A 17,659-nucleotide genomic window follows, 5' to 3' on the forward strand; every position below is an offset into this window, starting at 1 on the left:
TGCGACTTATAAGAGAAATGAATGAGCTGTGACCTGTGGGACAATTTTTTAAATCTTTTATTTTAAATTATTATTATTATTACATTACAACAATATAAAGCGTACAATGATTACACATTATTATAAAATTCGATCAAAAAATATTACAGTATAGAATGAGTCAGCAGATGGGCTTGTAGAGAGGGCATTTCCACCATCATTCTTTGACGTTAAGTTCTTCAAGTGTAATGCTGCTTCTCTTTTTAATGAGAAACACATGTATTTTGATATGGATATTGGAAAAGATGTTAGGCCTTAATATATATATGATTCTCCGTCAGTCCATTAGGCAACGAATAGAGCAGAAGTCTACATCTGCTTCTTCAAGGCAGAATTCTGTTTTTTATGAGGGTCCCAACAATTAGAATTTTAGCAATCAATTAGCCCTCTCCTACCCATTTTGTGGTTGGGAGAAAACCCTTTAAAGATCTGCCGCTAATCTTGTAGTGCCGGATATCACAGGATGCCGCCTGCAAACGTTTTTGTATTGTCCATCAGAGTTGTTTTGGTGGCATTAGGAAAGGCTGATGTACACAATATTAGATAGCTGAATTTAATATTATGACAGATCGCTTCATATTATGTAAATTACAAACATTAAGATTTCTCTTTAAAATATGATGAGGGTAGATGGGATGATATGGTTGATTCTTCAGATCCTTTGGTCATACACGCTGATGAGCAACTTCTATTGGAGGTGCTGAAGCTGAAACAGTAGAAAAAACGATACTTTGATGCAAAACATAAGATATATTTTTTAACACAGTCATTTTTAACACAGAAAGTAAGTAAGATAGTTCAGAATAATAATACTCACAAAGACAATAGAGGGGGAAAGGGAAGACGAATGGGAGAAGGGCAAAAATAAAACATTGGCAAAAAAAAAAAAAGACTGTCAGGGAACCTGGCACTTGATCCATGCTGCCTAAAATAATTGCATAAACCTACAGAGAACAGCTGAGTTAAATGCCCCAATAGAGTCAATATACGTACTTAAATGACTAGCTAAATAGACTAGACAACACTAGATAAAGATATATCAAAAAAAGTTTCTTTATTAAATACAAAAATAAGTAGAGACATGTAAAATACTTAAAAAGTTACTCTAGGTGAGTTTTTGAGGTGACAAAGCATGGGCAGGAGTGCTGAGCATCAAATAAAACACTCTTGGTATGCACAACAGCGCAAGCTGATGAAAAATGGAGGAATCATGCTCTCTCTAATAGCTAGTCAAATCAAAAAAGTATACGGGAAAATTCCCAGTGAGACATATCCTAATTGATTAACCACTATAAGGCATGAACCTAAATTATCCTGATGTAATTAATCTGATTGTAGTAAAGTGCCCCAAACAGTGCTCCCAGTAGAAGAATGCTTACCCATGTGGGAAATCAGTACCTTCCTGCCGTCACCCCGACGCACGTTTCGCGTGGTGGGCTTCCTCTGGGGGCGAGAAAAATAATTGCAGCATGGTATGTTTTTGCCTGAAAAGATAGTTTAAAGATCCGGACAGACACCATAGATAGAGATGAGACTAGTCCGGATGGCTTCTTCCGTACACGGCTCTAGTGAATTGACAGGTCTCTCCCTTGTATGTAAATAGTGATAGGCTACAGTGATGCAGGGAGGCACTTCTGGCTATATTTTCTCTGAAAAGTCTTGGTGTTTCAGAGAAATACATATCTGATGCAGTAGTAGAGCCACGCTCTGACTCATCCTGCTCGTGGCTTAGGCAGCATAAATCTCTAGGTTCTCTTTAAAGAAAAAAGGAAGGTCATGAAAAGATACAGCTAAGAAAATGTAGGTCAGAACGACAGGGGACAGAATGATCAACAGGTGAGGGATATGGTTGTTTTTTTTACAGGAGACAATGGCTTCAATGGAATAGGTGTTAGGTGGGTATAACTGTGTTTGATATTTTTAAATAAAAAAGTAAAAGTGTGCTTTTGTTTATTTCAAATAAAAGACTTTATACTTGCTGTGTGTTTATTTACGATATAACTAAAGGATTAGTAATGGATAGGTGTCTTATAGATGCCTCTCCATTACTATGCTGTGGGCTTGATTTCACCAGACAATACAAAGGTGACATCAACCCCACAATGTGAAGCCCACTTGCTACCGCCACAGAGCAAGTGGGAAGAGCAGGGTAAAGCACCAAAATTGAATATGCCTTTTATGATTAACTGCAGGTTGCTATTTTTAGGCTAGAGGGGAAATATCCATGGCCCCTTACCAGCCTGAGAAAACCAGCCCCCAGTTGTCTGCTTTAGCATGTCTGGTTGTAAAAAATTGGGAGGAACTCCACGCCATTTTTTTTAAATTGTTTATTTAAACACCCCTCTATTCTTGATAACCAGCCTTGATAATGCTGACAGCTGAGGTTGCAGCCCCAGGTTATCACTTTTGCCTGGCTGGCTATCATAAATACAGAGGAACCCGAGCCTTTTTTTAAAAAAAATTTCATTATTTATTTGGATACTCCCATCAGCTGCCGCCTGTTCTCACTGTTATTAGAGACAGCAGGCATAGGTGTTAAGAACTGGTGGTTCAGAAACACAATGGACCTGGTGGTTAAGAGCACACAAAGTGACCTGATAGTTACTAATAACATAGGACGAGCTCTGAGACGTGGGAACTCTGCTGACCGTAATCCCTAATCCTATCACACCACACTAGAGGTAGCCGTGGAGCGCTCCTGACCAGACCTAGGCGCCTCGGGCACAGCCTGAGAAACTAGCTAGCCCTGAAGATAGAAAAATAAGCCTACCTTGCCTCAGAGAAGTTCCCCAAAGGAAAAGGCAGCCCCCCACATATAATGACTGCGAGTAAAGATGAAAATACAAACACAGAGCTGAAATAGGTTTTAGCAAAGTGAGGCCCGACTTACTGAATAGACCGAGGATAGGAAAGATAGCTTTGCAGTCAGCACAAAAACCTACAAACAACCACGCAGAGGGCGCAAAAAGACCCTCCGCACCGACTAACGGTACGGAGGTGCTTCCTCTGCGTCCCAGAGCTTCCAGCAAGCAAGACAAACCAAAATAGCAAGCTGGACAGAAAAAATAGCAAACCAAGAAACACAAGCAGAACTTAGCTTATGCAGGACACAAGGACGATCCAGGAGAGAGCAAGACCAATACTGGAACATTGACTGGAGGCAAGGAACAAAGAACTAGGTGGAGTTAAATAGAGCAGCACCTAACGACTTAACCTCGTCACCTGAGGAAGGAAACTCAGAAGCCGCAGTCCCACTCACATCCACCAGAGGAAGCTCATAGACAGAACCAGCCGAAGTACCACTCATGACCACAGGAGGGAGCTCGACCACAGAATTCACAACAGTACCCCCCCCCTTGAGGAGGGGTCAACGAACCCTCACCAGAGCCCCCAGGCCGACCAGGATGAGCCAAATGAAAGGCACGAACCAGATCGGCAGCATGAACATCAGAGGCAAAGACCCAGGAATTATCTTCCTGACCATAACCCTTCCACTTAACCAGGTACTGGAGTTTCCGTCTCGAAATACGAGAATCCAAAATCTTCTCCACTATATACTCCAACTCCCCCTCAACCAAAACCAGGGCAGGAGGATCAACGGATGGAACCACAGGTGCCACGTATCTCCGCAACAATGACCTATGGAATACATTATGGATGGAAAAAGAAGCTGGAAGGGTCAAACGAAAAGACACAGGATTAAGAACCTCAGAAATCCTATACGGACCAATGAAACGAGGCTTAAACTTAGGAGAGGAAACTTTCATAGGAATATAACGAGGCGACAACCAAACCAAATCCCCAACACGAAGTCGGGGACCCACACAGCGCCTGCGGTTAGCGAAACGTTGAGCCTTCTCCTGGGACAATGTCAAATTGTCCACCACATGAGTCCAAATCTGCTGCAACCCATCCACCACAGCATCCACACCAGGACAGTCCGAAGACTCAACCTGCCCTGAAGAGAAACGAGGATGGAAACCAGAATTGCAGAAAAACGGCGAAACCAAAGTAGCCGAGCTGGCCCGATTATTAAGGGCGAACTCAGCCAAAGGCAAAAAGGACACCCAATCATCCTGATCAGCAGAAACAAAACATCTCAGATATGTTTCCAAGGTCTGATTGGTTCGTTCAGTTTGGCCATTTGTCTGAGGATGGAAATCCGAGGAAAAAGACAAATCAATGCCCATCCTAGCACAAAAGGCTCGCCAAAACCTCGAAACAAACTGGGAACCTCTGTCAGAAGCGATGTTCTCCAGAATGCCATGTAAACGAACCACATGCTGGAAAAACAATGGCACCAAATTAGAGGAGGAAGGCAATTTAGACTAGGGTACCAAATGGACCATCTTAGAGAAGCGATCACAAACCACCCAAATGACCGACATCTTTTGAGAAACGGGGAGATCTGAAATAAAATCCATAGAGATATGTGTCCAGGGCCTCTTCGGGACTGGCAAGGGCAAAAGCAACCCACTGGCACGAGAACAGCAGGGCTTAGCCCGAGCACAAATCCCACAGGACTGCACAAACGAACGCACATCCCGCGACAGAGACGGCCACCAAAAGGATCTAGCCACCAAATCTCTGGTACCAAAGATTCCAGGATGACCAGCCAACACCGAACAATGAACCTCAGAGATAACTCTACTCGTCCATTTATCAGGGACAAACAGTTTCTCCGCTGGGCAACGGTCAGGTCTATTAGCTTGAAATTTTTGCAGCACCCGCCGCAAATCAGGAGAGATGGCAGACAAAATTACCCCCTCTTTGAGAATACCCGCCGGCTCAGGCAAACCCGGAGAGTCAGCCACAAAACTCCTAGACAGGGCATCCGCCTTCACATTCTTAGAGCCCGGAAGGTACGAAACCACAAAGTCAAAACGGGAGAAAAACAGCGACCAACGAGCCTGTCTAGGATTCAACCGTTTGGCAGACTCGAGATAAGTCAAGTTCTTGTGATCAGTCAAGACCACCACGCGATGCTTAGCTCCTTCAAGCCAATGACGCCACTCCTCGAATGCCCACTTCATGGCCAACAACTCTCGATTGCCAACATCATAATTACGCTCAGCAGGCGAAAACTTCCTGGAAAAGAAGGCACATGGTTTCATCACCGAGCCATCAGAACTTCTTTGCGACAAAACAGCCCCTGCTCCAATCTCAGAAGCATCAACGTCGACCTAGAACGGGAACAAAACATCTGGCTGGCACAACACAGGGGCAGAAGAAAAACGACGCTTCAACTCCTGAAAAGCTTCCACAGCAGCAGAAGGCCAATTGACCACATCAGCACCCTTCTTGGTTAAATCAGTCAACGGTTTAGCAATAATAGAAAAATTATTGATGAAGCGACAATAAAAATTAGCAAAGCCCAGGAACTTTTGCAGACTCTTCAGAGATGTCGGCTGAGTCCAATCATAAATGGCCTGAACTTTAACAGGGTCCATCTCGATAGTAGAAGGGGAAAAAATGAAACCCAAAAATGAAACCTTCTGAACACCAAAGAGACACTTTGACCCCTTCACAAACAAAGAATTCGCACGCAGGACCTGGAACACCATTCTAACCTGCTTCACGTGAGACTCCCAATCATCCGAGAAGACCAAAATATCATCCAAGTATACAATCAGGAATTTATCCAGGTACGCTCGGAAGATGTCATGCATAAAGGAATGAAATACTGATGGAGCATTGGAAAGCCCGAATGGCATAACCAGGTACTCAAAATGGCCCTCGGGCGTATTAAATGCTGTTTTCCATTCATCGCCCTGTTTAATACGCACAAGATTATACGCACCACGAAGATATATCTTGGTGAACCAACTAGCCCCCTTAATCCGAGCAAACAAATCAGACAGCAGCGGCAAGGGGTACTGAAATTTAACTGTGATTTTATTTAGAAGGCGGTAATCAATACAAGGTCTCAACGAACCATCCTTCTTGGCCACAAAAAAGAACCCTGCTCCCATTGGCGACGACGACGGGCGAATATGACCCTTCTCCAAGGATTCCTTTACGTAACTCCGCATAGCGGCGTGCTCAGGCACAGACAAATTAAACAGTCGACCCTTAGGAAACTTACTACCAGGAATCAAATCGATAGCACAATCGCAATCCCTATGCAGAGGTAGGGCACTGGACTTGGGCTCATCAAATGCATCCCGGTAATCCGACAAGAACTCTGGGACCTCAGAAGGGGTGGATGATGAAATAGACAGAACTGGAACATCACCATGTACCCCCTGACAACCCCAGCTGGACACAGACATAGATTTCCAATCCAATACTGGGTTATGGACTTGTAGCCATGGCAACCCCAACACGACCACATCATTTAGATTATGCAACACCAAAAAGCGAATATCCTCCTGATGCGCAGGAGCCATGCACATGGTCAGTTGGGTCCAGTACTGAGGCTTATTCTTGGCCAAAGGCGTAGCATCAATTCCTCTCAATGGAATAGGACACTGCAAGGGCTCCAAGAAAAACCCACAGCGCCTTGCAAAGTCCAAGTCCATCAAATTCAGGGCAGCGCCTGAATCCACAAATGCCATGACAGAATAGGATGACAAAGAACAGATCAAAGTAACGGACAAAAGAAATTTCGACTGTACCGTACCAATGGTGGCAGACCAAGCGAACCGCTTATTGCGCTTAGGACAATCGGAGATAGCATGAGTGGAATCACCACAATAAAAACACAGCCCATTCCGACGTCTGTGTTCTTGCCGCTCAGCTCTGGTCAAAGTCCTATCACATTGCATAGGCTCAGGTTTATGCTCAGATAATACCGCCAAATGGTGCACATTTTTACGCTCACGTAAGCGTCGATCGATCTGAATGGCCAAAGACATAGACTCATTCAGACCAGCAGGCATAGGAAATCCCACCATGACATCCTTAAGGGCTTCAGAGAGACCCTTTCTGAAAATTGCTGCCAGCGCACATTCATTCCATTGAGTGAGCACAGACCACTTCCTAAACTTCTGACAATATATCTCTACCTCATCCTGACCCTGACACAGAGCCAGCAAATTTTTCTCTGCCTGATCCACTGAATTAGGTTTATCATACAGCAATCCGAGCGCCAGAAAAAACACATCAATATCGCATAACGCAGGATCTCCTGGCGCAACGGAAAATGCCCAGTCTTGAGGGTCGCCACGTAATAAAGAAATAATGATCTTAACTTGTTGAACTGGGTCACCAGAGGAGAGGGGTTTCAAAGCCAGAAACAGTTTACAATTATTTTTGAAATTCAAAAACTTAGCTCTACCTCCAGAAAATAAGTCAGGAATAGGAATTCTAGGTTCTAACATAGATTTCTGAACCACAATGTCTTGAATATTTTGTACTCTTGCAGCGAGATGATCCACACAAGAAAACAAACCTTTAATGTCCATCACTACACCTGTGTCCTGAACCACCCAAATGTCTAGGGGAAAAGAAAGACAAAACACAGTGCAGAGAAAAAAAAATGGTCTCAGAACTCCTCTTTTCCCTCTATTGAGAAGCATTAGTACTTTGGGCCTCCAGTACTGTTATGAACTGGTGGTTCAGAAACACAATGGACCTGGTGGTTAAGAGCACACAAAGTGACCTGATAGTTACTAATAACATAGGACGAGCTCTGAGACGTGGGAACTCTGCTGACCGTAATCCCTAATCCTATCACACCACACTAGAGGTAGCCGTGGAGCGCTCCTGACCAGACCTAGGCGCCTCGGGCACAGCCTGAGAAACTAGCTAGCCCTGAAGATAGAAAAATAAGCCTACCTTGCCTCAGAGAAATTCCCCAAAGGAAAAGGCAGCCCCCCACATATAATGACTGTGAGTAAAGATGAAAATACAAACACAGAGATGAAATAGGTTTTAGCAAAGTGAGGCCCGACTTACTGAATAGACCGAGGATAGGAAAGATAGCTTTGCAGTCAGCACAAAAACCTACAAACAACCACGCAGAGGGTGCAAAAAGACCCTCCGCACCGACTAACGGTACAGAGGTGCTTCCTCTGCGTCCCAGAGCTTCCAGCAAGCAAGTCAAACCAAAATAGCAAGCTGGACAGAAAAAATAGCAAACCAAGAAACACAAGCAGAACTTAGCTTATGCAGGCCACAAGGACGATCCAGGAGAGAGCAAGACCAATACTGGAACATTGACTGGAGGCAAGGAACAAAGAACTAGGTGGAGTTAAATAGAGCAGCACCTAACCACTTAATCTCGTCACCTGAGGAAGGAAACTCAGAAGCCGCAGCCCCACTCACATCCACCAGAGGAAGCTCATAGACAGAACCAGCCGAAGTACCACTCATGACCACAGGAGGGAGCTCGACCACAGAATTCACAACACATAGGCTAATGGGAATAGTTGTGCCATCATCCAACACCAGTGACTAGAGGTAAACTTTTTACCTCGGATCACAGCTGAGGGCTCGCGCTGTCATTCGACAGAGTGGGAACTGAGGCTGTATGACCGGTGGTAATTTATCGCTGATCAGAAACAGTGTTTGTGGCGCTGCTTCATGCACATGACAGCATGGCAAACACTGGATGTTCAGGCCTCCTATTCAACTTAAAGGGGTCTGGAATCGGGTCTGGGTACTGTTCCGGTACCTGAACCTGAACTTTTTTTTAACTGTTCTGCCAAACCTGCCGGGACTGAACATCCAGGGGTCCGCCCATCTCTACTAAGGATAAATCGCACAACAAATTTTGTGGTCCATTTTCTCCTGGTACCCTTGTGAAAATAATAAAAATTTGGACTAAAGTACTACATTTTTTGTGAAAAAAGTTAGATGTTCATTTTTTCCGTCCATATTGCTTCAGTTTCTGTGAAGCACTTGAAGGGTTAATACACTTATTGAATGTGGTTTTGAGAACCTTGAGGGGTATAGCTTTTAGAAAGGTGTCACTTTTTGGGTATTTTCTGTAATATAGACCACTCAAAGTCACTCCAAATGTGATGTGGTCCCTAAAAAAATGGTTTTGTAAATTTTATTGGAAAAATGAGAAATTGCTGGTCAACTTTTAACCCTTATAATGTCCTAACAAAAAAATATGTTTCAAAAATTGTACTGATGTAAAGTGGACATGTGGGAAATGTTACAGTATGTGTTAACTGTTTTGTGTGACACCCATCTCTAATTTAAGGGGATTAAAAAAAATTAAAACTTTGAAAATTGTAAAATTTTTCTCCAAATTTCCATTTTTTTTCACAAAAAACGCAGGTCACATTAAAAAAACTTTACCACTATCATGAAGTACGATATGTCATGAAAAGACATATTGAAAAGACAATCAGTGGGATCCGTTGAAGCGTTCCAGAGTTATTACCTCATAAAGTAATATTTGGAATTGAAAGTCCTCAGTGGTTGATACCTTTTAATGGCTAACTGAAAAGTTGGTAACAAATTGCAAGCTTTCGAGACTACACAGGTCTCTTCATCAGGCATAGACTATATGAGTCAATGCCTGATGAAGGGACCTGCGTAGTCTCGAAAGCTTGCAATTTGTTACCATCTTTTCAGTTAGCCATTAAAAGGTATCAACCACTGAGGACTCTCAATTCCAAATATTATTCTATCTACTGGCTAACACGGTACAAAGATATATATCTTTCCTGTACCTCATAAAGGGACACTGGTCAGAATTGTAAAATGTAAAAGTGAAAACAGGCTTGGAGGTAAAGGGGTTAAAATGGAAATAACAATTTTTCTGCTTATGTAGATGATTTATTTCTGAAAAAAATGAAAATGAAAAATAATAATCCACTAATAATCCAAAATACAATCTATCATGAAAAATCAGCCTCAGAATGGTTGGGATGTGTAACGAGATTCCCAAGCTATGACTATATAAAGTGACACGTCAGATTTTGAAAAAGAGGCTGCATTCTAATGTCCCGAAAAGAGGCTAAACAGAGTTGTAAATGTATTAATATTATATTCACACAGTGCACTTTATGAAGTTCATTTGTTACATCTCCAGTACATTCATACCTGAGGATCTTCTTTGGAATGAGATCTAAGTGCATAGACTCCAACCAATGCAGTTAAAAGGGAAAGTAGGAGTATCAGTATGTTCAAAGCAATTAGGGAGTAGTAAAGTGGAATAGCATCGGCCTGGAAACAGGAAGCAAAGACATTTTTGTCACTTTAATGTTCATGTTCCACAATCAAACAATTCTAATATGGATATTAAGGGGAATTCAATGGGATATATTCCATAACTATTATTTCTCAAAAGCAACGATTTCAGGAGGATATTTTTCAAGGTAGGTTACTCCCATAACACAATCCCAATCTCTTGTGTTCAAAATTCAGATTTACTTACATATGTTTGGCAGAAAGGATGAGAGCATTTTATTTCCTCAAGGTCAAGAACACTAAATGCAATTGCGGTAGCGCAGAAAATCCATGTTATAATGTTACAGCAAATTATAGTCTTCACCTAGATAAAAAAAAATCAATTACAAATATTATAAAGGTAATATGGCTTATCTATGGTTTCCATATATCTTTAGTTTTCATTTTCAATGCATTATGGGTGGTTAGTTACATAATATTTATTATGAATTATTCACAATGTCCTGAAATAAAACATATTGCTGTACACTGAAGATTGAGCTTACACTCAAATTCCATTTTCTCAAAAGTGCACTTTGGTCAATTATTGGAATCTTTTTACCGGTATATGTAGTTATGGGATGAGGAAAATACTTACTCATACTCAATTACACAAAAATGGTGATGAATACTGGCAATCAGATATGCAATGCCAGAGATATTTTTTATTTTATTTCACTCCTTTATATGTCACCTCACCAGTGATTTCCACAGCTGTTCACCGATATCACCAATAGAGATGAGCGAACAGTTCGTCAAATGTATCCAAACCCCATTAGATTCAATGGGATACAAAACCAAACACAAAGACAACACCTTAAGGAGCAACAAAAAGCTTCCCAAACAGCTAAAATTAGGGGCAGACACCATGAAAAGTGGCTTCAAAAGACCCACAGTAGAAATTTGCAAATTGCACAGCAGCAGTCAGCCATGGGCCACGCATGAGGTGTCAGGACCTGGCCCAGCATTTACAGCTTGAACTTGAAGTTTCAATGAGGACCTGGTGGTTAAGGGAATGGCATAATCTTTAGCTGGGAGATCAAACACCTCATGCAACACCTCCAATTTTTTTTACTTCAGCCACGCTCAGATGGCACAAACATCAGTTTCATAGACTACTATTGATAGAAAAATGAAAGAATAGAAACACAGGTAGGTGACTGATTAATTCGCCCACAGTAGAACCTGTTATAATGGCACAGAAGCAGTCAACTATGGCCCATGCATGAGGTATCATGGCCCAGCATTTACAGCTTGGAATTGAAATTTCAATGAGGACCTGATGATTAAGGGAGCAGTGTAAGCCTTCTTACCTGGGAGACCTAACAACTCATGCAACAATTCCAATTTTTTTTTCCAGCCACACTCAGATGGCACAAACATCAGTTTCATGCAGTAATATTGCTGGAAAAATGTAAGAAAAAGTGTAAGGAAAAGTAGTAAGGATGTAAGGAAAAGTAGTTGACCGAAAGTAAGTGCAGGCCTGCCTGTCTGTTAGCCCTACTTACATGGGCAAACCACCAGATGGAGACCCAACTTGGAGTCTCCACATTTCAAAAAATAATTGTTCCACAGCACTAACGTGCTATGAATTTTCAAAGAGTAGAAACCGTATAATAGTCCTCAGACACACCTTCTACTACAGGTAACCCAAAAGATGGAGACACAGCTTTGTGTCTCCACATTTAGAAAAATAATTGTCACACAGCACTAAATTAGCATCAATTTCCACAGAGTAGAAACAGTGTAATTGGTCTCTGGTACACCTTTCACCACAGGCAACCCACCAGATGGAGATACAACTTGGAGTCTCCACATTTCAAAAATATTTGTCACAAAAATATCTGTCACACAGCCCTAAAGTGGCATAAATTTCCTCAGAGTAAAAAGAGTATATTTTCCTCAGACACCTTCCACCACAGGCAACCCATCAGATGGAGACCAAACTTGGAATCTCCACATTTAAAAAAAATTGTAACATCAGCAGCAGTAGCAACAGCAGGCACAGAAGACACCACAAAGATGCAATAACGCAAGATCAATACATGACACTAAAAATGACACAATTGCCCAGTCTGCTCAATCTGTGACTGGGGTGCAAAAGTCATCAACCAGCAGCACTGAAGACATGTTCTGAGAGAATGTTGGCTGCTAGGCATGAAAAAACCTCCAAGGTGTGACAGGCGAACTCAGGCCACTCTTCTAATTTGATTACCAAAATGAAAAATGGTTCAAACCCCCCTGATAGCATTGATATATAGCTCCAGATACTCCTGCACCATCATCTCCAGTCATTCACAACGTGTCACAGTTGAACGCAGTTCAAAAATGTGTTAAACGACTCACATAAATTGCTTATGCCACTTACACTGCTGCTGCTGCTAATGTTTTGGCAATGATGCCTAGAATTTCCTGGGGTTGGATGCGTACAACTGGGATGTACATTGTGTGCCTCAATGCTGAATTGGGGAAAACCACTCTGAAGATTGTCTACAAGCATATTTCAATGCTCCAGCATTCGCACATCCCTTTCCAGGGGAGTAAGCTTCTGGCTAAATTTATTCTTGTAAACAGAGTGGCAACACAGTAGTTAGCACAATTTTTAACCCTAAGAATACTGTCTAACAGAGTTGCAACCCAGTATCTAACAAAGTGGCAACCCAGTAGTTACGGGCATCGTGTTGAAGATAGTGCAGCAAAAAGGTACTCATGTGTCGGGCGCTTCCATTAGGTCCGAGTAAATGCTGTGTTGTGGCAGGGTAACATTCAAGGTTGCTTCCTCCGTCCCCTCCCACCAACCACGGACAACAAATAGCATATTACTATCTTCTTCATGTCCTGACTATTGCGCGTCCATTACCTCATTCTCCTCAATTTGTTCCTCTGCTCTTGCATCTTCAATAACAGTTTGTCTGGTACCATAAGCTCCCCCTTTATCGCTGTAAGCCACCCTCCCATGGTACCCGCCTGTGCGATGACAGTCCAGAAATTTGAGATATTGTCATCCCTTCTGTATCCTCCTTTGCTTCTAATTATTCCTCTGGGACATCACCTCCTTGCGCAGACTATTCAAAGTGATACTGATGATGGCATTATCAGAGCTAACCATCTTAGTAGCCATTGCAGAACTGTGCTAAAAGGTGCAGAGGTCCTTCACCTGTTCCCACTCTGCAAGCATGATTTTCACCATTTCCGGACTGCGTTGGCCCAGGCTATCCAAAAGGACTGCACTAGGGCTCGATGCTGCTGTCACAGCCGCTGCAACATGTGCAGAGTCAAATTCTACTGTGTTGGAATATTGCTAATCAAATTATTAATCGGTAGGCTGAAAGACCTCTGTAGCGATGAAAGTTGATGACCTGCGGGGTGCGATTGTCATCACAGTGACTTTGTTTTTTGCAGCAGCGCATCCAGGCCGCAATAGTGGTGGAGAAATTGCTGTACCACCAGGTTGAGGATCTGAGATATGCAAGGAACGTCTGTGAGGTTGCTACAGCATGGGGTTGCCAGCGGGTTTGCACTGTTATTGCACAGGCCTTCCATGGCTCCACGTTTAATGGAGACAGACATTTTTCTAACTCGGCCTGGATATCTGTCCACAACTTTTGAGCTGTGTGACAGCAATCTCAAAGGCATAATAATTTAAACTCTGGCTGATTGCGGTGAGCCATGGCTGTGCAGTATGGAGGTGGGGGAGATTCTATCTGCACTGCACTGTTGGAATGTATGTCCTAGAGGAGGTGGAGGAGGCATAAGCAGTGGAGGAACTATTAGTTACAGAGGTTTGTCCCGCAAGCCTTGGAGATTCAAAGACATGTGGAGCAGCCCCCACAGCCACCAGAGTCACCCAGTGCCCAGTCAGCGAGACGTAACGCCCTTGCCCATGTTGGAACGTAGAGGTGTCAGAGGTGAAATGCACCAGGGCAGACTGATTTTTTCAGGGAATGAGTATTATTGTCGGTGGCATGCTGGTTTAACACAGGCACAGCTTTTTTTAGAGAAGAAATGGCAACTGGGCAACTGGTACTAGGGTACTCCTGCAGCCATCAACTTTTGGTAAACCATTTGTATCCACCAGGCGGAATGGTAGCATTTCCATGGCAAACAGATCAGAGATGGTGGAGTTCAAACTCTTAGCTTTGCCATGTATAGGAGGAAACATTATTTTCCATGACCACAACTGTTGTGAATTCTGTGGCTGAATTCACTCCTGTGGTCACAAGTGGTACTGCAGCTTCTGAGCTTCCTCCCTCAGGTGTTCTGGTGAGCTCGTTAACTGCTTCATTACTTAACTCCGCCTGATGCTGCTATCCTTACTCCTTGTCAATGTTTCAGTGTTGGATCTGAGCTTCTCCTGATTGTTCCTGTGACCTGCTGCTCTGTATAGCTAAGTGCTTTTTGCTTTTTTGTTGCTTTTTTTCTGTCCAGCTTGTCTTTTGTTTTGCTGGAAGCTCTGAGACGCAAAGGGTGTACCGCCGTGCCGTTAGTTCGGCACGGTGGTTTTTTTTTTGCCCCCTTTGCGTGGTTTTGCTTTAGGGTTTTTTGTAGACTGCAAAGTTCGCTTTACTGTCCTCGCTCTGTCCTAGAATATCGGGCCCCACTTTGCTGAATCTATTTCATCCCTACGTTTTGTCTTTTCATCTTACTCACAGTCATTATATGTGGGGGGCTGCCTTTTCCTTTGGGGAATTTCTCTGGGGCAAGTCAGGCCTATTTTTCTATCTTCAGGCTAGCTAGTTTCTTAGGCTGTGCCGAGTTGCCTAGGTAGTTGTTAGGCGCAATCCACAGCCGCTTTTAGTTGTGTTTAGGATAGGATCAGGTGTGCAGTCTACAGAGTTTCCACGTCTCAGAGCTCGTTCTTGTATTTTTGGGTATTTGTCAGATCACTGTGTGCGCTCTGATCGCTAAGCACACTGTGTTTCTGGATTGCCTTCATAACGCCTGTCATTAGCAAACATAACAGTACAAGGAGCCAAACTAATGATTCTCAATAGAGGGAAAGAAAAAGTTCTGACATCATTTTTTTTTTTTTTTTCTGCTCTGTGTTCACTTTTTTTTTTTTCCCCTAGACATTTGGGTGATTCTGGACACAGGTGTGGACATGGATATTCAGGGTCTGTGCTCTTCAATGGATAATCTCGTTATAAATGTACAAAAAATTCAAGATACTATTGATCAGAAATCTATGTTAGAACCAAGAATTCCTATTCCTGATTTGTTTTTTGGAGATAGAACTAAGTTTCTAAGTTTCAAAAATAATTGTAAGCTATTTCTGGCCTTGAAACCTCATTCTTCTGGTAATCCTATTCAACAGGTTTTGATTATTATTTCTTTTTTGCGCGGCGACCCTCAAGACTGGGCATTTTCTCTTGCGCCAGGAGACCCTGCATTGAGTAGTGTCGATGCGTTTTTCCTGGCGCTCGGATTGCTGTACGATGAGCCTAATTCAGTGGATCAGGCTGAGAAAAATTTGCTGGCTTTGTGCCAGGGTCAGGAGGATATAGAAGTATATTGTCAGAAATTTAGGAAATGGTCAGTACTCACTCAGTGGAATGAATCTGCGCTGGCAGCTTTGTTCAGAAAGGGTCTCTCTGAGGCTCTTAAGGATGTCATGGTGGGATTTCCTATGCCTGCTGGTTTGAATGAGTCTTTGTCTTTGGCCATTCAGATCGGTCGACGCTTGCGCGAGCGTAAATCTGTGCACCATTTGGCGGTACTGCCTGAGGTTAAACCTGAGCCTATGCAGTGCGATAGGACTATGACTAGAGTTGAACGGCAGGAATACAGACGTCTGAATGGTCTGTGTTTCTACTGTGGTGATTCCACTCATGCTATTTCTGATTGTCCTAAGCGCATTAAGCGGTCCGCTAGGTCTGCCGTCATTGGTACTGTACAGTCCAAATTCCTTCTGTCCATTACCTTGATATGCTCTTTGTCGTCATTTTCTGTCATGGCGTTTGTGGATTCGGGCGCTGCCCTGAATCTGATGGATTTGGATTATGCTAAACGTTGTGGGTTTTTCTTGGAGCCTTTGCGGTGTCCTATTCCATTGAGAGGAATTGATGCTACACCTTTGGCCAAGAATAAACCTCAATACTGGCCCAGCTGACCATGTGCATGGCTCCTGCACATCAGGAAGTTATTCGCTTTCTGGTGGTGCATAATCTGCATGATGTGGTCGTGTTGGGGTTGCCATGGCTACAAACCCATAATCCAGTATTGGATTGGAATTCCATGTCGGTATCCAGCTGGGGTTGTCAGGGGGTACATGGTGATGTTCCATTTTTGTCGATTTCGTCATCCACCCCTTCTGAGGTCCCAGAGTTCTTGTCTGATTATCAGGATGTATTTGAAGAGCCCAAGTCCGATGATCTACCTCCGCATAGGGATTGTGATTGTGCTATCAATTTGATTCCTGGTAGTAAATTCCCTAAAGGTCGATTATTTAATTTATCCGTGCCCGAACACGCCGCTATGCGCAGTTATGTGAAGGAATCCCTGGAGAAGGGACATATTCGCCCATCGTCATCACCACTGGGAGCAGGGTTCTTCTTTGTAGCCAAGAAGGATGGTTCGCTGAGACCGTGTATTGATTACCGCCTTCTTAATAAGATCACTGTTAAATTTCAGTATCCCTTGCCATTGTTATCTGACTTGTTTGCTCGGATTAAGGGGGCTAGTTGGTTCACTAAGATAGATCTTCGTGGTGCGTATAATCTGAGAGAATCAGGCAAGGAGATGAATGGAAAACTGCATTCAATTCGCCCGAGGGTCATTTTGAGTATCTAGTGATGCCGTTCGGACTTGCCAATGCTCCATCTGTGTTTCAGTCTTTTATGCATGACATCTTCCGTGAGTATCTGGATAAATTCCTGATTGTTTACTTGGATGACATTTTGATCTTCTCAGATGATTGGGAGTCTCATGTGAAGCAGGTCAGAATGGTTTTTCAGGTCCTGCGTGCTAACTCTTTGTTTGTGAAGGGATCAAAGTGTCTCTTCGGTGTGCAGAAAGTTTCATTTTTGGGGTTCATCTTTACCCCTTCTACTATTGAGATGGATCCAGTTAAGGTCCAAGCCATCCAGGATTGGATTCAGCCGACATCTCTGAAAAGTCTGCAAAAGTTCCTGGGCTTTGCTAATTTTTATCGTCGCTTCATCTGTAATTTTTCTAGCATTGTCAAACCATTGACCGATTTGACCAAGAAGGGTGCTGATTTGGTTAATTGGTCTTCTGCTGCTGTGGAAGCTTTTCAGGAGTTGAAGCGTCGTTTTTGTTCTGCCCCTGTGTTGTGTCAGCCAGATGTTTCTCTTCCGTTCCAGGTCGAGGTTGATGCTTCTGAGATTGGAGCAGGGGCGGTTTTGTCACAGAGAGGTTCTGATTGCTCAGTGATGAAACCATGTGCTTTCTTTTCCAGGAAGTTTTCGCCCGCTGAGCGTAATTATGATGTGGGCAATCGAGAGTTGCTGGCCATGAAGTGGGCATTCGAGGA

General features: G+C 43.1%; 1 protein-coding gene across 1 annotated transcript in view; it reads right to left on the bottom strand.

Annotated features, from left to right (window-relative positions):
- Window positions 1–574: 574 nt before the first annotated feature.
- Window positions 575–17,659, bottom strand: part of LOC138665394 (membrane-spanning 4-domains subfamily A member 4A-like) — a 225,616-nt gene continuing 208,531 nt past the window's right edge. Inside the window, exons 6-9 of the mRNA XM_069752825.1 lie at window positions 10,376–10,492; window positions 10,042–10,164; window positions 1,419–1,482; window positions 575–745 (exon numbers count right to left, since the gene is read on the bottom strand). Coding sequence (XP_069608926.1) covers window positions 705–745; window positions 1,419–1,482; window positions 10,042–10,164; window positions 10,376–10,492 — 345 coding nt within the window. The 3' untranslated portion in view covers window positions 575–704. The remainder of the gene's footprint in view (window positions 746–1,418; window positions 1,483–10,041; window positions 10,165–10,375; window positions 10,493–17,659) is intronic.

Source organism: Ranitomeya imitator, chromosome 2 (assembly GCF_032444005.1).
Source record: "Ranitomeya imitator isolate aRanImi1 chromosome 2, aRanImi1.pri, whole genome shotgun sequence".
Lineage (NCBI taxonomy): Eukaryota > Metazoa > Chordata > Amphibia > Anura > Dendrobatidae > Ranitomeya > Ranitomeya imitator.